Here is a 21,087-nt window from a genome sequence, read left to right on the forward strand (position 1 = left end):
AAAATGGTACTCAGCAGGTTCAATATGGACAAGGCCAAGTCAGTTGGCACACCCTTGGGTAGTCACTTCAGACTCAGCAAAGATCAAGCACCAAAGTCTGAAGAGAAATAAGACTATATGAGTAAGGTTCCTTATGCCTCAGCTATTGGTTCACTTATGTATGCTATGGTCTGCACTAGACTAGATATTGCCCATGTAGTGAGAGTTGTGAGTAGATACATGAGTAATCCTGGAAAACAACATTGGGAAGCAGTGAAGTGGATTTTGAGATACCTAAAAGGCTCCTCAGAAAAGTGCTTATGTTTCTCAGGAGAGGGCTTAGAGGTGCAGGGTTATGTTGATGCTAATTTAGCTGGAGATACTGATAGTAGAAAAAGTACCACAAGGTTTGTTTACACTCTGGGTGGTACTGCAGTTTCATGGGGTTCTAATCTACAGAAGACATTGTCTACTACAGAAGCTACAAAAGAGATGGTTTGGATACAGGGCTTCTTGGAGGAATTGGGTAAAAAGAGTCAGAATGGCACTCTCTACAGTGACAGTCAGAGTGTCATATTCCTTGCCAAGAACCTAACGTTTCATTCCAAGACTTAGCACATTCAGATCAGGTATCACTTTATACGATCATTGTTAGATGATGGACAATTGTTACTTGAGAAAATTTGTGGAAGTAAGAACCCTGCTGATATGTTAACAAAGGGTGTTACACTCGAGAATCTGAAGTTGTGCGCAACTTTAGTTGGTCTTCTAGCATGAAGATAGGGGTAGTGAGTTACAGAGGTGGAGGATATCATGTTTGAGGTAGAGGGCGATACTGTGGGTGTACCAGTCTCCAAGTAGGAGAATTGTTGAGTATTTTGGAGTCTAGTCCATACCGCTCTAGCGAAGTCTATAGTCGCTCGAGCGAAGACAAGTCAGAGAGTTCGCTCAAGATAGCTCGACAGACCGCTCGACTAAATGCAAGTTAGAGAGTTCGCTCAACACCGCTCGAGCAGAGGAAAGTCAGAGAGTTCGCTCGAAGAGCCGCTCGACACTTGGCTCGAGCGATTGTGGGAAACATGTTCTCTCAATGCGGGCTCAAGACGCCGCTCGAGCAAACTTGATTATTTCTGAAGTTTTAGGGTTTCTGCTGTATGAAGTATTCAAGTCAGAGAGTTCGCTCGAAGAGCCGCTCGACACTTGGCTCAAGCAATTGTGGGAAATATGTTCTCTCAATGCGGGCTCGACACGCCGCTCGAGCAAACTTGACTATTTCTGAAGTTTTAGGATTTCCGCCGTATGAAGTATTTAAGATGATTTTGTTTTTGACTTGTACTATATCTGAGTGAACAGTAGTCGCTCCATACATTGTAGAGTGATTCCTCAAGTAATAAAAATTTTCTGCAGCTCCCATGGACGTAGGCAATTTGCTAAACCACGTAAATACTGTGTCGTGTGTGATTGCTTATTTTCCCGTATTTTACTTTTACTTTATTGTCATCATTTTTCACAATAGTTGCCTCTTAGAAATGATAGAACAATTAGAGACTCATAGAGAGTCCTAAAGAGACATTCAATTTCACATTTCTATTTTAGTTTGCAAAGAACAAACTTTATTTGGGTGTTTTTATGAACAATGGTACTAGATTTAAATGATGCTTTTAATTTTATGCACTTTGTTGTAGCACTAGAATTTATTATTAATTATTTTTTAATATTGATGATTATTTGGTCTTCTATTTATAAATAATGAAGAATTGTGCAATCATACGTGATGTAATATATTTGTCACTAATTCTAAATTCATGTCACCATTTATGATGATAAATAGTTGTCTCTAATTCTAAATTATGGTATGTAGTGACGAGAGTTAGTCATCGCCAATAGTAAACAATAGTGACAAATTTAACTCGCCACCTATGCCAGACTCCAGCTTCTTATTATATTATTTGTGATAAATAAGTTTTGATGGCAAAAATTAGCTTGGCGACGACAATACTTCCTTACAAATAGTTTTCTATTAGTGACAGTTATTTTGATCTCTATAGTGTTCATATATGCACAAATTAATTGTCTAATATTAATGAGGAACAAATCTTTCGTTATAATTGTGTTAATTTTTGCGACGATTTTTGTTTTATGGAGACTTTTTTCGACCAAGTATGAGACCCTTCTTGTGACAAAATTGTCGTCGCTAAATATAGTATAATTTGCAACGGTGTGCTTTTATCATCATTAATAACTTTCAACGACGAGATATTTCCGACAAATGTGCGACGATTTTTTTTTCTCACAAAAATAATTTACAACGAAAATCCAATGTTTAGCGACAAACGTTTTCCTCGATAAAAGCTTTATTTCTTGTAATGAATTTAAGGTGCCATCTAAGTTGAACTTCATCTTACCAGTTGGTGGAAACAACCATCGAACCATTATTGGCTTCTTAGCTTTGACCTTCATTGAGTGGATATGTAATGACTCCAAAACAGAGAGCAAATGTATATTTTAACTAGCTAGCGATCAAGCTATTCAAAGCCCAAGATTTGGGGTTGCGACTTTGACCTTCAGGCAACAAGAAATCATCCCTTCTGACTTAAAAATGAAATCCACGTACCTAACTGTATTAAATTAAGATTTTCAAGTCACTAGTATATACATACCCCGTACGTGTTGCATGCAATTGCGATTCATGATCCATAGATGCACTAACGGTCAAAAAGATTCACTAATTTTTTTTGCCTTTTCAACCTATTTCTTGTGGCGCCCTGAGCCCTGCGCGGACCACACGGATTACACAATCCAAGAGTAATGTGAAAGTAAGTGTATGCAAGCATGCAACTTAAAAGTATACAGTTATAGACGTAGAGAAAAAGTAAAAGGGGATAGTCTGAATTGCTAATAGTAACAGAATTTCAAATTTGCAAACTCCAATAAAAATAAAAATAAATATTCCATAAACTAATACAATCATCCAACAAGATAAAATTATAAATACAGTCATCATTGTATGCCTTGTCAACTAGCTTCTTAACTCTATAAATACCTCACCTCCTCTTTCTTGCATATATCACACAAGTTAAAGAAAAATAGTGAAAAGGATCTCGAATTCCATTGAATGCTAAAAGATCAATCATGTCTCCAGTGAAGACAAATTCACTACTGCTGCAAATAATGTTAGGGCTTTTCATATTTGCTGGTATGGTCCTCCATTGCTAGGGTTTATCTTGTCACACTTTCGTGGTAATTAACTATTATTAACTACTTATGTTTCTTTTGACAATGGACCTACTGTCATTGAAGAGACAACAAATGATGTTCATTTGAGGAGATCACATTGGACATATAGACCAGCAATCTCTGATGACTATATGATCTATTTGCAAGAGCATGAGTTTAGTATTGGAATATATGTTGATCCAACTTCTTTCCAGGAGGTTATTGATAGTCCTTAGTCTTCACATTGGGTAGAGGCTATGCATGAAGGGATGAGGTCCATATTTTAGAATGATGTATGGGATTTGGTTGAGTGATCGAATGGTTGCAAACCAATAGGTTGCAAATGGGTCATCAAAACCAAACATGATTCTGGTGGTCAAGTAGAGAAGTACAAAGCTAAACTGGTTGCTAAAGCCTTTAGCCAAAAAAAGGGCATTGACTATAACGATACGTTCTCACCAGTGTCTACCAAAGACTCATTATGGATCATCATGGCACTTGTAGCTCATTTGAACTTGGAGCTACCTCAAATGGATGTCAAAACAACTTTTCTTAATGCGCATATTTCTCTGAAGAAGTGTAGATGAAGCAATTAGATGGCTTTCAAGTGAATAATAAGGAACATATGGTGTGCAAACTAAAGAAGTCAATTTATGGGTTTAAACAGGCGTTAAGGCAATGGTACTTGAAGTTTGATGAAATTGTTACCTCTTGTGGTTTTAAACAAAATATGGTTGATCAATACATATACCTGAAGATCATTGGGAGCAAATATATCTTTCTTGTGCTTTGCGTGGATGATATATCACTCACAACTAATGACATTGAACTTTTACTTGAGACTATGTGTATGTTATCTTCCTATTTTGATATGAAAGATCTTGGTGAGGTGTCCTATGTATTAGGTATACAAATTTCCCGTGATAGAGCTAATTGTGTCTTGGATTTTCTCAAAAAACCTATATTGATCATGTTTTGCATAGGTTTAACATGCAATCCTACTCTTCTAGAAAAACACCTATTGTGAAAGGTGATATACTTAATAAGTCTCAATATTCTCAGAATAATGATGAGAAGATTCAGATGGATGTAATTCCATATGCATCAGTTGTTGGTAGTTTGATGTATGCTCAGGAATGTACAAAACTAGATATTGCTTATGTTGTGGGTGTTCTTGGTAGATACCTAAGCAATCCAGTTTTTAGGTACTAGAAAGTTGCAAAGAAAGTATTGAGGTACTTGCAAGGTACCAAACATTATATGCTAACATATCGGCAATCCGACATTCATGATGTTGTTGGATATTCCGATGTTGATTATGCAGGATGCCCAAATGACAAGAGATCTACTTCTAGATATATTTTATGATGGCAGAATGAGCTATTTCATGGAAAAGTGTTAAACAGGCACTTACTACCTCTTCAACTATGGAGGCAGAGTATGTGGCTTGTTATCAGGCTACATGTCAGGCTATATGGTTACAGAATTTTATCTCAGGATTAGTTATTGTGAATGTGACGCCCTGACTCCCACGTACGGAAACACAAGAATCGTGACATCGAGATTATGACAACACAGGTCACGCATCCCAACGAAGTGCTCAAGTGTGTGCAACATGCAAAAAGTATACAACAAAAGTCGCAGCGGTTAAATTAAAAGTTAGCCAACTAAGTACCAGAATTTTAAATACAAGCTTACCAAAATAAAAGTAGTACAGAAAAGAGTTATACAGTTATCCAAAAATATAATACAAAGGTAAAATACATAACAAGTAGAAAAATAAATCTCGATACACAAGAGTAACCCCAAATCACTCATCCAGCAGAGCCAAAGCCTAAGACTCGTCGTCCTCATCTGCATCAAAATCTGCGATACCATAAAACTGTACCACAGGTAAGTAATAATCCAAACAATCCACGAGATAAAAATGCATTAATGCAACTAACAATTATGCATGCATATGATGAAATATGCACTAGACCTAAAAACATCATTTTACCTAAAAATGATTATTTTTCAACGCACGCCAAAAATCGCATTTGACCCAAAACACGCCATGAATAAAATCCGTCATTTTTCCAAAAAATGACCCAACATAATCATTTATCGGACGCTGTAGGCAGGAATCACAGGCGGGACTCTACCACCATCTCTGCTTACTACCATCCCTACCGCATGCACCGTAGGCGGGAATCACAGGCGGAGCTATATCACCATCCCTACTTACCACTATTCCTACAGTTCCTTTTCACATAAGAGGTACCTATCAGAGCATTGTAGGTGATAATCACAAGCGGGACTCTACCACCATCTCTGTTTACCATTAACATCATCCCTATTGCATGCACCGTAGGCGGGAATCACAGGCGGGATTATACTACCATCCCTACTTACCACCATCCCTATAGTCTATTTTCCTTTCTCTCAAACCGATCAATCCAATCATTTCAAATATACTCAAAATCATCTCCCACATGAAAATCTAATTTTTCAAATATACACATGATCATGTATGCAATTATGCAAAAATTCAGTTTTTATTTACAAACATGAACATGCATGTAAATGCATTGTATATGACACAACACAAATATTCAATAGCCAACAAAACCCAACATAATCCAATCACACAACAACTTCATCCTCCAATCCAACCGACCCCCTTACTCCTCGGACTCAGTCCGACATAACCAATGAGTTCAAAGTAAAAATGAGTTAGTGCAAAAAATACATTTAAATCTCAAAAGTTTTTTGAAAAAATACTTACAGTGCTATAATATATGTTTTGAAGGATTACGGAGATGCTAGAAGTGGCAGCACAACAATGAAACAGTGTATTTTAGACTATGATCATGGGTCTCAAAAATCTAACTTTTGAACGGGGATAAATGAAGACTTGAGATTACTAGGGAAGGGCTTAGGGGTGTTGGTGAAGCTAATGGTGGTGGTGGTTGGCTGTGGATTGCGGCATGGGCAACGGTTGGAGGCCAAAATACCAAAATCGAAAAATGAGTTAGAGGGGCTTCAAGGGTGGCGGATCAGGGCTAAGGATGGGTGGGTTAAGTAGTTGGGAGGCCGCCAGTACTGTGGTGGAAAGGTGGTGGCCAATGGCAGCGCTGGAAAGAAAGAGGGCTGCGGCTTGAAGCCGTGCATGTGGGAGATTGGCGGTGAGGGACGACTTGAAAATAGATGGGTGAGGTTGCCAGCCGGAAGGGAAGAAAATGGGAAGGGTAATGACGGAAAAGGATGACGCATGGCGGCGCTGTAGGAGGACAACAGAAACAGATGGGGGAGAGGGGAAGGGTGCTGCGCGCAAGAGGGAAAAGCAGGGGAAAAATAAAGAAGAAAAAGATGGAAGAAGAAAAAGAGGAGAAAGAAAAAGGAAAAAATAAAAAGTGAGGAAAAGAAATGAGGTCCAGTCCTTCAACTCGGGGTTACAAAATTGATCCAATGAAAATAATTTCAAAATAGTAAGTTGAATAAAATAATTTAAATACAGTGACTAAATAAAAATAAAATAATTAAATCCAACAATAAACTAATTTAAAATAAAGAGCAATTTAAATGCATAACAATAATTAATATTAAGAAAGCATATCAAAATAAGTTTCACAAATTAAAAATCATAAAATAAACCAATGAGAAATCCGATAAACTTAAAACAAGAGAACCAATATTTAAATTAGTTAAAATACTCCTTCAATTAAAATACAATAAAATACGGGGTATCACTGTGAATACCATTGAGAAGCCAGTGACAATATTTTGTGATAACTATGTGGCCATATCTTTCTCTCAGAACACTAGAAGCTCTTCGTGTTCCAAGCATATTGATATAAAATATTCTTTTGTTTCGGAGAAAGTAGCGAAATCTCATATTTTTTATTGGTGTACATCCCCATGAAGCTTATATTGGCTGATCCACTAACTAAGGGTTTGGCTCCAAAAGTCTTTCGAGAGCTTGCGAGTTATATGAGATTGTTAGTCGTCTATTCTATTAAGTTAGTGGGAGATGTATCTTTGTATTTATTGTGAGCACTTGGTTGCAACATTTCATTATGTATATATTTTGTGTTAATTATGTGATATTTGTGTTTTAAAGTGAGACACTATGAAATAGTCTCATTGGGCTTCATTTGAGAATACAGCAATTACCTTTGTGTTGACATGTGTGTTGTACTTGCATATTATTTGTTTGGATATCATGATTGTACGTACTAGTTTTGTGTCATGCATCCCATCGGTGCACTCATAACTTGTTGCACGCAAATGCACTTAATCTAGATTGTGTTCTTCGAATGCAAGTTCTTATTAAATTTATGTGTAGAATACTTTGCTATCTAAGTGGGAGATTGTTGTATTTTTTTATGTGTGAACTAACATAGTCATAATGTGAGCCCATAATGGGCTGGGCTATTTAGTGAGCACTTGAGAAAGCCCTTAAGCTCACCGTTATATACATATATATATATAGAGAGAGAGAGAGAGAGAGAGAGAGAGTTGGCCAATTAAACTTAAAAGTCTCCTCATCACACAAACACTAGATTATTCGAGACACACAAAAGTGATGGCTAGCTCATCTTCTAATTACCATGGAGGAGGTATGTTTTCTTCCATTCAATTTTAAGCATGCTATGGTAATATATAGACATGATTTTAATTTAAATGTTTATTTTATCAAAATGAGTATTTATAACGAATTATTTATACCGAGAATGACTATTTACGATAAAAATTAATTCATTTTATTAAGAAATAATCATTTGAATAGAATACAAATGGCCACAAATAATCATTTTTCTTGTAATAAGTGGGTGATATATATATATATATATATATATATATATATTATATTAGGCGAACATTGAAATGTACTGATAGTTTACCATGCATAAATTATAATATATACAAAAGAGTGATAGTACTTTAAAAATGTGTAACTACTACAAATTAATACAAGGTCCAAATTAAGATCAGGCTGCAAGCTGCTAGCTAGCTAGCTCTATTTTCTTGACATAAGATATAACCAAATAATTTAGCCATTGGCATACAAATAAATAATCTTAAAAGTGATCTTACGGAGAACAAATTAATTATATTCGAATTGGATAGGATAATGCTAGCTAGTCTTTCACAACAGTACAACTCTGACCGTACGTACAGCATGCAAAGCATATATTTATAAGCAAAATCCACTTAAATAGCTCACATCTTGTATTAATTGGAAAGTCGTATAGATCCTAATTTTCTTGACATGAGATATAACCAAGAGGTTGCGTGCAGCTGTATGCATGTCATAGTTTTCAAGGCTTCTGCGAATCAGATTGCATTCTTTGTGTTTAATTTTAAACTACTTATCCTTTTCTTCTTTCCTTCGCTTTCTGCCAATCAGTTTTGAAAATAAAAAGTCAGCACTGGTTCGGCTATATATAAACATACGTGGAAAGTAAAAGACATCCGCATGCAGTAGTACTCTCCCAATCAGCTAGCTGGGTTTGGAGTTTTCTATTTTACTTTTTCCTTCGTTTGTGGCTTTCTGAAGTCCAGTGGCCCCAGTGGGTTTGGTAATTGGGACAGTCTAGTCGCTATCTATCCTCGTATTAAGTGGCAAACGTCCAAACCAATATTTGTCAAATTCATTAAATGCTTTCACACTATAAGAAAAATAAATATTTATAATAAATTATTTATGATAAAAATATCTATTTATAACAAAATCAAACTCATTTTAATAAAAAAAATAATTATTTTCACTACAAATAGTTATTTTCTAAAATATTATTGGTATGGGTCATTTTCAAATTCTGAATTTTCATACGCAAGAAACTGAGTGTTCAAAAGGAGAATTTCATCACGCAATATTCATGTGGTTGATTGTTCCATAGCTGCATCAATTACGGGTCATGAAGCTAATTCATCATTGTATGACTTGTCAACCAGCTTCTAATGAATTCTATAAATGTATAGTACCTCACCTCCTCTTTCTTGCATCACACAAGTTAAAGAAAAGTAGTTAAAAAGGATCTCGAGTTCCATTGAATGCTAAAAGATCAAGAATCATGTCTCCAGTGAAGACAAATTCAGTAGTACTGCTGCAAATAATGTTGGGGCTTTTCCTATTTGCCGGTATGGTCATCCATTGCCAGGGTTTATCTCGTCACACTTTCGTGGTACTTAATTATTATTAACTACTTATGTTTCTTTTCTGTTCCAATATTATATCTAATTTGGCTATCATGATCACTGATCATCTTAATTAGAAGCAGAAGTCCACGCTATTATTTATCATTTATATGTAGTCCGTAGATATACAGTAACTGTCCGGAGACATAGGCCTTCTCTGTGTTTTGTTAAGATATAAATATAAATAATAAAATATCAGTTTAATGTGGTGGTTTTATATCTATCAGAACAGAGATTTTGAGTTCGAACTCTAATTCTACACTCTATCTCATATACGAGAAAAAAGTTACATAAATATAAATAATAAAATTTAGCTACTTCTTCTCGTTAGTTTAAGTTTTAGAATAAACAATGATTTATATCTTAACATGTTTGAAATCCTAGCTAGGACGACAAGCCTATGTAATCGTTTGGCATTTTATTAAGCAATGACGTTTTATCCTCCAGCATCCATACGTTTAACTAGCTACCTTGTATATATATATATGGTTATCTAGATCAGTTAATCCAGCTTGTTAATTAAATATATATTATTGAGTTCGATCTCTTTGCAGGTGAAGGAAGCTCCATACACAAGACTTTGCAGCACAAAAAACATCTTAACTATAAACGGAAAATTTCCTGGACCAACACTACAAGTTAGGAAAGGAGAAACTATCGTTGTTGATGTTTATAACAAAGGCGATTATAACATCACCATTCACTGGTAATTATATTTGTTATGTCCCGCGTGCCCATTAAGTACGTACGCATATATACGTACTGCATGTGCCTTAACTTGTGTTTGCATGTAGTATTGTTTATCTAGATTTCGGTCCGAAACCGTAACCAAAACTCGGATAATTGGATTTCGGACCGGGCTTCAAAAAAAATCGGCCCTGATGAACAGGCTGCGCCTATTTAATTGCATGAAATTAGATGATCATGAAAGAGAGACAGTATTAACTAATTAATTATAATTATTAATTATTGCAGGCATGGAGTGAAGCAACCAAGATATCCATGGTCCGATGGTCCTGAATATATCACACAATGTCCAATCCAACCAGGAAAAAAGTTCAGGCAGAAGATCATATTTTCCAGCGAAGAAGGAACTCTTTGGTGGCATGCGCACAGTGATTACACTCGGGCCACTGTTTACGGGGCCATAATCATTCATCCAAAGAAGGGAACTCATTACCCTTTTCCAAAGCCTCATGCAGAATTTCCCATCATATTAGGTAACAATTAGCTGCATGCTTTGCCACTCATCAAGAAATTACATTTTGTATATATCAGGCGTCTGATCAGTAATATTAACCTTTTCTTTGAATTTATTCTTCTAATCAATTGCTAATTAAACCCGGCCGTCAATCCTTAATTATTAATTGTGAAAATCGATGAACATTAATTATAAGAATCATAATATAAATATAAATATGATCTCCATTGATGAGGTTGAAATATGCAGGAGAGTGGTGGAAGCAAGGTATAATGGAACTTTACGAAACATTTCTTCAAAGCGGAGGAGATCCCAATGTTTCTGATGCATATACTATCAACGGTCAACCTGGAGATCTATACCCATGCTCAAAATCTGGTATTTTTGTGTACAAATTAATTACCAATTCAGCCATTCTCTTCTTAATTAATGGTTCAAATCATTTGAATCTTCCATGTAGTTCTTAATTAACCTTTTTAAAATTCTATTGCTACATCCACAAAAAAATTACACAAAAAAATCATATAAATTGAGATAGTTTCATCTATTTTACAATAAAAATAATTTTATAATCTGATAAATCACGACAATTTATAATATTGCTTTTGTGTAATTTTTTTATAACTAAAATATTTTCGTTTCTTTTATATCCCACAATTTAAACGTACATGCAATCAATTAATGTTCTTTTATTTTTTATTTTTGCAAACCATGCTACTTTTGACAATATATATCTCAATGACATACATGCATCTCCTGTCATATAGAAACCGTCAAATTAATGGTGGAACATGGAAAGACCTATCTCCTCCGCATAATCAATGCTGCACTTCAGGATATTCTCTTCTTTGCCGTTGGAAAACATAACCTCACAGTCGTGGGAACTGACGCAAGCTACACCAAGCCACTGACAACAGATTACATTGCAATATCTCCTGGACAAACTATGGATGTCTTGTTAAAAGCAAACCAACCGCGCGGTGACTACTACATGGCTGCCAGTGTATATTCTAGTGCAGCCGGCGTCCCGTACGATAACACCACCACCACTGCTATTCTACACTACAACGGAAGCTACATTAACGCATCTTCAAGACCCTATTTGCCAAATCTTCCTTCCTACAATGACACCAATGCATCCGCTTCTTTTACGGGCAAACTCAGAAGTTTAGCAAATGAAGATCATCCAGTCAAAGTGCCACTAAACATAAGCACAAAACTAATCTATGCTGCTTCTGTGAATACATTCCCATGCAACAACGTAACTTCATATTGCGAGGGTCCTAATGGAACGCGGCTCTCTGCAAGCTTGAATAACATCAGCTTTCAATTGCCACCCACTGACATATTAGAAGCCTACTATAATCATATTGGTGGCGTTTATGGTGACCAGTTTCCGAGTGTGCCACCTTTGCTATATAATTTTACTGCAGATGATCTGCCGTCGTTTCTAGAGACGCCGAAAATAGGGACAGAAGTGAAGGTCCTCGAGTATAACCCAACGGTGGAACTTGTTTTCCAAGGAACAAACCTGGTTGCAGGGACAGATCACCCCATGCACATACATGGGTATAGTTTTTACGTGGTTGGTTGGGGATTTGGGAATTTCGACAAAGACAAGGATCCTTTGGAATATAATCTTGTTGACCCCCCGCTTCAGAATACCATCGCTGTCCCTAAGAATGGCTGGGCAACCATAAGATTCAAAGCAAACAACCCAGGTAATTTTTAAACTGCAGAGTCTGCACATTATAATTATGATGAGTACCGTAAATATTATGCTATATATCATCATCATCGTAATCATGATGGTGATCACCAGCTATCGATCTCTATCTCAAGTTAATGGAACGTTCATTTTTCTGTAGGTGTATGGTTCATGCACTGCCATTTAGAACGTCACCTATCTTGGGGCATGGATACGGCATTCATTGTAAAAAATGGAGACTACCCAGAGGCACAATTGATATCCCCACCACCAGACATGCCACCATGTTGACGAATTTGCTGTGATATCTATCAATTACTTCGAAGAAACGGGAGGCCAGGGTGAAGATGTACGGAGGAGGTTTACTTTTGAAGCATGAATGTACGATTAAAATGAGTGCAGCACTTAATTGTGATATAGGAATATTGCGTACCATACGATTTATGAATTCTACTGATCTAGCTTGGTCGATCGATCTCGACAAGTTATAAATTATATATCATTTGTTTCAAAAATTAAATCAATAAGAAAGTGCACTTATTTATTTCTCGTTAGGTTCATTCATTTCAATCGTGTGTACGTAGGTGATCTCTAGCTAGTATATATTGCTTATTATGTCTTCTCATGTTTTGGATTCACATATGAAATTGTTTCTTTTACAAAATGATATTTGGTCCGAAAATAGAATATATATATTTGTAGAATCTTTCCTTGTATTAGTTTTGTTAATTTCAAAGTATTTAAAAAAAATATGTAATGGATCGATTCAACATTTAATTAGTATTATACTTAGATATAAATTATAAGGGATTTTGATCTCAAACAAATGCACCAAATTAAGTATTAGTAAACACGCCGTCATGTTCATATATAAATTCATGTATTTTTATCGGTTTAAGTTCTTTAGAAAAAGAATAATTTAGCATAATATATATTACAACAATGGTCCTAAACTATATATATATATATATATATATATATATATATATATATATATATATTTATATATATACACAACACACACACACACACACTACAATTTTTAAGTGCAATTGTTCGATTATAATCCATAGTGCTACTAATTAGTTGATTCAATTTAAGGGTAATTACCTAGATTGTATGGATGGTTAATCAAAGAAGCAAAATAAGACAATCAAAGAGTACCTCCAAGGGATGTTGTCAACATCAATTGGGATGCTGCAATTGACAAGCAACAATGCAGAGTAGGAGTTGGTGCTATTGTTAGAGGCTGGAAAGGAAAAGTCTTAATATAATCTTTTAATATTATTTTTGCTTCAAAGTTTAGAAAAATTGTATAAGGTTTTGTGTTTTGGTTAGAATTTTAGAAAAGTTGTAATGATTAGGTAGTGGCTATATCAAAAAGTTTAAAATTTGAAATTGAAAAATATTTTGCGTTTAAATGATGTTTACAAAAGAAAATATCTGATGATACCTGAGAACGGTTGTGTTCCCAAATGTGCCCTTAGCTTCAATGAGGATGAACATACCCTTATTTCTAGATTTTTTTTGCTAGCGAAGTCCTTTGCTGCTCTTCAGGCTACCATTCTTGGAATCGAGCTCGGATTTCAAAAGGTAATCCTTGAAGGTGATGCATGCATTACTTGTTGTCAAGGCAATCAATGACATAGAAAATAGTTGGACTACAAAGAGATGTTCATTTCTGATGTTAAAAAGCATGCCGCCTCTAGGTTTGCTAGTTGGTCTGTTAACGATGTTAAAAGTGATGCCAACAGGTAGCTCGTGCACTAGGTAAGAGTGCTTTTGCTATTTCAGTTATCATCATTGACATGGAGGAAACTTCTATTTGTATTTAATCTCTCTTGTAGAGATTGATATCAATTTTTTTCTCAAAAAGAAAAGAGTACATAAAGAAACTAGATTTTCTTTTCTTCTGAATGTAAAGGAATTTGGAAATTCAATTATATGAACTTTTTTTCTCGTAATTTGTAAGTCATGTTTATCATTAATTAATCTGGCTTTCCATATGACTACTTTCGAATTCGATTCTTATTAGAAGTTATAACATAATGTTGTATGCTTATGATCTATAAGTTGCATTGCATCTGACACTTTCCAAGTAGACTATATGTCTCGACGAGTATCGGAAATGATGATGCTGAGTGAACCAGTTTTATATATATATATATATATATATATATATATATTTTGTTAAGCGTACCTTCTGGTTTAGGTCACATTTGATTTCACAAATGGTCTTAATCCATTTCATCTCATCTCATCTCATCTCAACATTCAACACCATTTAAACATAAACACTTTTCAATTTTTAAATTTTCAACTTTTTTATTCAGTCATTACTTAATTATTACAATTTTCTCAAACTTCCAAACAAAACACAAAAAAAAAAAAATCAACATTTTCAAATTTCGAAACAAAAATTATATTAAAAAGTTATATTCTAACAATATTTTAACTTTATATATTTTTTTTTCAACTTTTTTCCTCTCATTTTTCAAAACTCCATAAAGCATCTTAGTTCAAGCTATTTCACTATTATTCATAAATTATATCACTATTATTTACATATTTCTCATCTCATTTGATGTGTAACCAAACGAGGACTAATCGACCTTTCTATTGGAATTTGGAGTTGGCTGAAAGTAAAAGAGATGAGCTGCAGCCAACACCAATAACATAATATATATCTTATATATATATATATAGAGAGAGAGAGAGAGAGAGAGAGAGAGAGAGAGAGGCAATCATTTTCTATATTATATTATATATACACACACATTGTTAAATCACCTCTTGTCTCATATAGATCTTAATCGTGATTTGCAAAAATTTAATGTGTCTAAATAATTTTGTATAATCCTTTTGAAAATAAGAAACATTTAGTAAAAGAATTAACTTTTCTATGGTGGATTTTACATTTTTACTAATGGTCTGCACGGAAGTTTTAACCTTAAGATCACTTATTGCATGTGTCTATTTCTTAACATGACTTCCCAGCCCTCATGTATGGCCCGAATTCCCTATTAATAAGTAGATCTAACATGGTACATGGTACAAGCTGGTTGTGTTGCCCTTGAATTTGAGTCAAATATGATCAGAAGTTTATTCTCCGCACACCTATTTGAGACGAAATCTGAGGCATCTGAGATGATTTTTTTTCTGTGTTTCACTTGTGATGGAATTCGGCTGAAAAATACTTTTTACTACCGTTTTTGATATAGTTGCCATGAGTTGGACTCGCGGTAAAAATGCATATATGTTATGATCTATAGGAAGGACCCACCGACCGATTGCAAGAGCTGCTACAGTTCTCAAATTTCCAGTTGACCGAGAAAGACCACACTTGTAGGAGACTTTTTCCCGATTTCAAGAATTGAGATCGATTCTCGATCCCCTCCTCATCTGAAGCTCTTGTAGTGAAGAAAAATGCTACTCTCACTTACAGTATTTGGGTTCCGATTTGGTCTCGACAAATTTTTTTATTCATTTAATAATTAAGGAAGGTTTTTTTTAATAATGTTGCGAATTTTTTTAAAAAATATATTTAAAGATATAAAAAAAATAAAAAGTTGCCGTTGTGAATTTTCTACTTCTCAGTGCGCATGCGCATAGAACAAACTTAATTCCATGCATGCACCGTTGCATGCAGGCCGTCAACTTTGAATTACGTACGTGTAAGTACATATATGCATGCACCGGTCCGCTAGCTAATAATAATAGCATATATAAATCGTGACAAACAATAATATATATTACACAGTAACTAGTTTCCAGCAGTACATGACGATTAATAGACACACCATATTTATTGATCAGTATGTAGCTTTATCACATAAAAATTAAAGTTCAATTACCTGAACCAACACACAAGCACACGTACTGCATGCATTTAATTAAGCGCAAGTAAATTTATTGATATGCAGATTGAATGTAAAGAGAACGATATTCTCCAAAACATGCACTCTGCTGTCACACAAACCTGCAGTTCAAATCGAGTAATTAATGAAATACATCATCGATCCAACACGATCGAGAGTACTTTTATTCTTCACGTACAAACCTGGCGGTTCCTTGACCTTAAATTATTTGAGCGGTATTCCTTGGAATAGCCATGGCACGCAGAGGATTCTTCATTTCACAGGAGAGCTTGAGAATCTCCGTTAGGTCAACCGGGTTAGCGATATCTTGAACCCATTTGAAGTTATTGACCAACTTAGCCACCCAAAGGCTCACAGTCACGAGGGCCAGGTTCCTTCCATGACATACCCTACGACCAGCCCCGAAAGGTGCAAGCCTGAGGTCCCCTCCTCTGACGTCAAAGTCTACCCCACCTTGATTGATCAAGAACCTCTCTGGTTTGAACACCAAAGGGTCCTCCCACACGTTTGGGTCATGGGCAATGGCCCACATGTTCACCATTGCTGTGGTGTTGGCGGGAATCACCATCTTGTTGCTGAGGTGGACGTCCGATGTCGACAGCCGGGCCCACGAGAGGAGTGGCCCAGGTGGGTGGACTCGTAGGCTTTCTTTTACTACAGATTGCAAATAGGGTAATTTAGCCACTTCGGCGTCGGTGACATTTTTGTTTCCTACAAGAAAGTCAAGCTCATGGCGAAGCTTATCTTGCACGTCCTGGTTCAAAACCAACTCGGCCATTACCCATTCAGTTAAAAGTGCAGTGGTATCAGTACCACGGAAGATCATTTCCTGCACACAGAAGACAATAAAGAGAATGAAGGAAGATCATAATTGCCTGATAAAATCCAAACAAAATTAAGCAAATAAGATGAAATTCACAAGAAGATACAAAACTCCATTACAAACCCATAAGACTGCAATCATGTCATCTTCTTCAAGTTTCTCATCTCCTTCCAAAGAGAGTAGAACATGAACAAAATCTGAGTTATCAGAGAGCTTGCTCGAGTCAACATGCCGGTGCTCATCTATTAGTTTCTTCACAAGCTTTCTGACACGGGGAACAAGAGCTGAGCATCTTTCGCTGATATGAAAAGGGTCGTAAATGTAGTTGAGCCATGGGAGATAATCAGACCAATTAAAAGCACCTAAGAGCTCAAACCCTTCTCTAACAATCTCTTGCAACTCTCTAGCCTCAGCGCTATTGCACGTCAGATTGTATCTTTTTCCAAATACGGTGCTCATAATGTTGTCAAGCGCCGCAGCTTGAAGGTAGTTTCGTAAGAAAACAACACCTTGAAGCGATTGCTCTTTGGCGATGGCACGCAACATGTTGTCGCAATCCATCTGGCGTCCAACTTCTTGGGCAGCAATCCTCTTTGATGAAAAGAGGTGGGCTGAAGAAATCCTCCTCAGGAGCCGCCAGTATTCTCCGTTTTGTGCAAACCCTATGGCCCGGTTGAACATCAAGGCCTTTGCAGATTGCTTAATAGGACGGTTGGCAAAATGGGAAGAAGTCAAGATTTCACGAGCAATTTTATGGTCGCATGTGATCACTGCAGGGGTTGAGCCCAGGCTGAACGCCATAAGCTGGGTAGCCTCATGGTTTGAAGCAATGCGAGCAAGAGTTCGATGAGCCAAGCCATGGCTCAAGCTGAACAAACTCCCAAATAGAGGAAGACCTCGAGGTCCAGGAATCGGGACCTCTCCCATTTGGTTCTTGCCGTTTGTCCAAGCTAGGCCTCCTGTGGAGAAAGCCCATGTTTGAAAGGCAACTGAAATGAGGGCCATTAAGATGGAAAAGAAAACCAAACTATTAAAGAAGTTAAGGCTTTCTATAAAAGCTGGGACTGTAAACAGATACCAACCCCAGTCTGTAGAAGAAGTTAACTCCATATATAGCACAGAGAGAGAGAGAGAGAGAGAGAGAGAGGGTTGAGGGGATGATGAATGGATGAGGGTGCTGCATGGCGGAGGGGAACTGGGAAGTAAGAGGTTTAAATAGGAGTTCATGCATGCGTAGAAAGGAATTAAGAAATTTTTATTACTCTTTTCCTCCTCTCGTGCATACCCATCCATCTTATCCAAGAGTAAATGGGAGAGAGATTGCCTCTCATAGCTTACAAAGATTTTCTCCCTAATCATTGGTAATTGCGATGGGTCATCGGCCAATTAGGATTGACAAAACCTGAAGACCAGACGGTCTGGTCTCCGGCCATAACCAGCCCTCCAATCTCATTCCGTCACGTCAATATGTTATGTGACTAACTATGCACTTGACTATACCAGATCTCATTGCTTATTCAAACTCCCCACTCATCTGTGCATCAGGCTTTGTAGACCTTATTTTTAAATTTAAAAAGATTTACATGTCAAAAAAAATTTCACTCACTTTTCAAAATTTTTAAATAAAACTTCATCTTTTTTTTATATTTATCAAAGACAACTTCATTTACTTTTCAAAATTTTTAAATCTAATTTTTATTTTTTGCATATAACAAAAAGAACATTATTTACTTTTCAAATTTTTCAAACAAAAGCATCTATCTTTTGTATATGTTAAAAAGAGTATCAATCACTTTTTAAATTTTTCAAACAAAACAACACATGTGAAAGAAGATAATCAATCATCTTTCAAATATTGAAAATTCAAATTTTTAGTCATATTAGGTGAGTGTGAAAAATGACAATCAATCATCTTTCAAAAATTTAAATTTCAAACTTTTAATTTTCAAATATGTCATGCACATGTAGAAAATGTAATTTGATGTTTTATGGAAAAAGATTAAGGGTGGTTTGAATTCAAAACTCACTTTAACTCATCTCATCATTCCCACACAAAATATAATTAACAATACAACATTTTCAAATTCTAAAATAATAATAAATAATATTCTAATAATATTTTACTCTACTATTAGAAAAATTAATCAGCTTCTTTTCATTCTATTATGCTTTAGAATCTTTATCTTACGTGTAGCCAGCTCGTTGGTGGACTATTTTTCAGCCAATAGCAACATGGTTATTGTAAAGCGTTTCTCATTAGGATTTTATATATTAGAAAGATAAATCAAGTTAAGAGCTTCGAAATTATATATATATATATATATATATATATATATATACATACTAGGGAATGGCTCCGGATGCGTTAGTCTCATTCAAATGATAAGGTTGCGTTTAGATGTTAAATTGAGTTGAATTGAGTTGAGTTGAAATGATAAAATATTGTTAAAATATTATTTTTCAATATTATTATTATCTTGAGATTTGAAAAAGTTGAATTGTTTATTATATTTTGTATTGAAATTTGAAAAAATTGTATTGATGAATTGAGATGAGTTAAAATGGGTTTATGAACCAAACGAAGATGTTGAAGTTTCCACCAGGATATATACATGCAGTCCATATATTACAAATTAACCTCGTGCGACTTATTAGAAATTAGCGGAGGTCGAGTTGGAATTGTTTGTTTTTTTATTTTTTAAATAAGATTTAATAATTAATAAATTAGATAAATAAATAAAATCCAATATTAAATTTGTACAACTAACAAGTAACATTTGTTGAATTATAAGATTTTAAAAATTTATAAATAGTTAATATCTAACTAGTTGATAATAATAATATATTATATGACTACATATATTATTAATACATATACATAATATAATAGTATATATCTATTTTATATATGGTTCTTACATATTAGTATATATATATGAAGTTATTAAATCTCATCAACTAATTATTGTAAAATTATAAAATATAACTATGAAGTATATTCAATATATAGATATAAATAATTAATTTACATATTATATATTTAATTATAAAAGTGTTATGCTTATATTATTAGCTAATACATATATATGTGTGTGTACATAGGTATATGTATATATTTATCAATATATGAATGAGATTTAATCGAGTTGAGCTAATAAGGCGATTCGAGCATAAATAAGCGGGTCTTAATAAATCTTAGTCAAATCAAGTCAAGTTTTGTCGGTTATGTGTCATTTACTAATCGAGCGAATATCTACTTTCACAAGCGAGTTTTTTTCTTTCACGATTCAAATTCGATTTGAGTTTAACTGGGTGATTTCTGAGTGCCTATCAAACAAACTGATTCATTTACAGTCTTATTTGAGATTATGGCCCTTATATAGGGAGGTGTAACATGTGGCGTTGCGCTAGGAATAACATTCTCCTAGGAAGTAGCTGATCATTTTCATTATATTTATTCTAATTTTAATAGGCATTTCAAATCTTCGAGATTAAACCTAACTGGCCTAAAACAAACCTACATCATACATGATCAATGTATATAGGTCCAGTCCACGAATTTCAAGTAAGACAGGTCATGGACGACTTTCAAGTAAGATAGATCATGGACGACGAATCATTAATACAGCCTTGAGCTAATAAGGTGATTCAAGCAAAAATAAGCGGGTCTTAACGAATTTTAGTCAAATCAAGTCAAATTTTGTCGATTATGTGTCATTTACTAATCGAGAGATTATCTATTTTTACAAGCGAATTTTTTTTTTTTAACGATTCAAGTTTAACTGGGTGAGTACCCAATGCCTATCAAACAGACTGATTAATTCATTTACAATCTTATTTGAGATTGAGGCCCTTATACAGGGAAGTGTAACATGTGGCGTTGTGCTAGGAATAACATTCTCCTAGGAAGTAGATGATCATTTTCATTATATTTATTCTAATTTTAACAGGCATTTCAAATCTTCGAGATTAAACCTAACCGGCCTAAAACAAACCTAGATCATACATGATCAATGTACATAGGTCCAGTCCACGAATTTCAAGTACGACAGGTCATGGACGACTTTCAAGTAAGATAGATCATGGACGACGGATCATT

The 21,087-nt window shown here is 35.1% G+C and overlaps 2 protein-coding genes across 3 annotated transcripts; one reads left to right on the forward strand and one right to left on the reverse strand.

Annotated features, from left to right (window-relative positions):
- Positions 1-9,188: 9,188 nt before the first annotated feature.
- LOC121243411 (laccase-14-like) lies at positions 9,189-12,831 on the forward strand. Its single transcript, XM_041141530.1, has 6 exons — positions 9,189-9,365; positions 9,933-10,084; positions 10,354-10,598; positions 10,829-10,957; positions 11,347-12,300; positions 12,448-12,831. Exons 1-6 carry the CDS (start codon positions 9,255-9,257, stop codon positions 12,576-12,578), a joined length of 1,722 nt encoding a protein of 573 aa, XP_040997464.1. The 5' UTR covers positions 9,189-9,254; the 3' UTR covers positions 12,579-12,831.
- A 3,222-nt stretch (positions 12,832-16,053) lies between these two features.
- On the reverse strand, positions 16,054-18,168 carry LOC121241967 (cytochrome P450 78A7-like). Of its 2 annotated transcripts, XM_041139827.1 has the most exons (3): positions 17,112-18,158; positions 16,348-16,994; positions 16,054-16,266 (listed from the first exon to the last, which is right to left on the reverse strand). In XM_041139827.1, exons 1-2 carry the CDS (start codon positions 18,096-18,098, stop codon positions 16,365-16,367), a joined length of 1,617 nt encoding a protein of 538 aa, XP_040995761.1. In that variant the 5' UTR covers positions 18,099-18,158; the 3' UTR covers positions 16,054-16,266; positions 16,348-16,364. The 2 variants fall into 2 exon arrangements, with proteins under 2 accessions (XP_040995761.1, XP_040995759.1); XM_041139825.1 differs by having other exon boundaries at positions 16,054-16,994; positions 17,112-18,168.
- Positions 18,169-21,087: the final 2,919 nt, after the last annotated feature.

Source organism: Juglans microcarpa x Juglans regia, chromosome 8D (genome assembly GCF_004785595.1).
Source record: "Juglans microcarpa x Juglans regia isolate MS1-56 chromosome 8D, Jm3101_v1.0, whole genome shotgun sequence".
NCBI lineage: Eukaryota > Viridiplantae > Streptophyta > Magnoliopsida > Fagales > Juglandaceae > Juglans > Juglans microcarpa x Juglans regia.

Bases quoted from the DNA above. Each gene is read 5' to 3' on its own strand.
- LOC121243411 (XM_041141530.1), top strand. From the start codon at position 9,255: ATGTCTCCAGTGAAGACAAATTCAGTAGTACTGCTGCAAATAATGTTG. The intron at 10,085-10,353 runs GTAATTATATTT...TAATTATTGCAG, and splicing joins TATAACATCACCATTCACTG to GCATGGAGTGAAGCAACCAA. The intron at 10,599-10,828 runs GTAACAATTAGC...TGAAATATGCAG, and splicing joins AGAATTTCCCATCATATTAG to GAGAGTGGTGGAAGCAAGGT.
- LOC121241967 (XM_041139825.1), bottom strand. From the start codon at position 18,098: ATGGAGTTAACTTCTTCTACAGACTGGGGTTGGTATCTGTTTACAGTC. The intron at 16,995-17,111 runs GTTTGTAATGGA...TTCTGTGTGCAG, and splicing joins ACATGATTGCAGTCTTATGG to GAAATGATCTTCCGTGGTAC.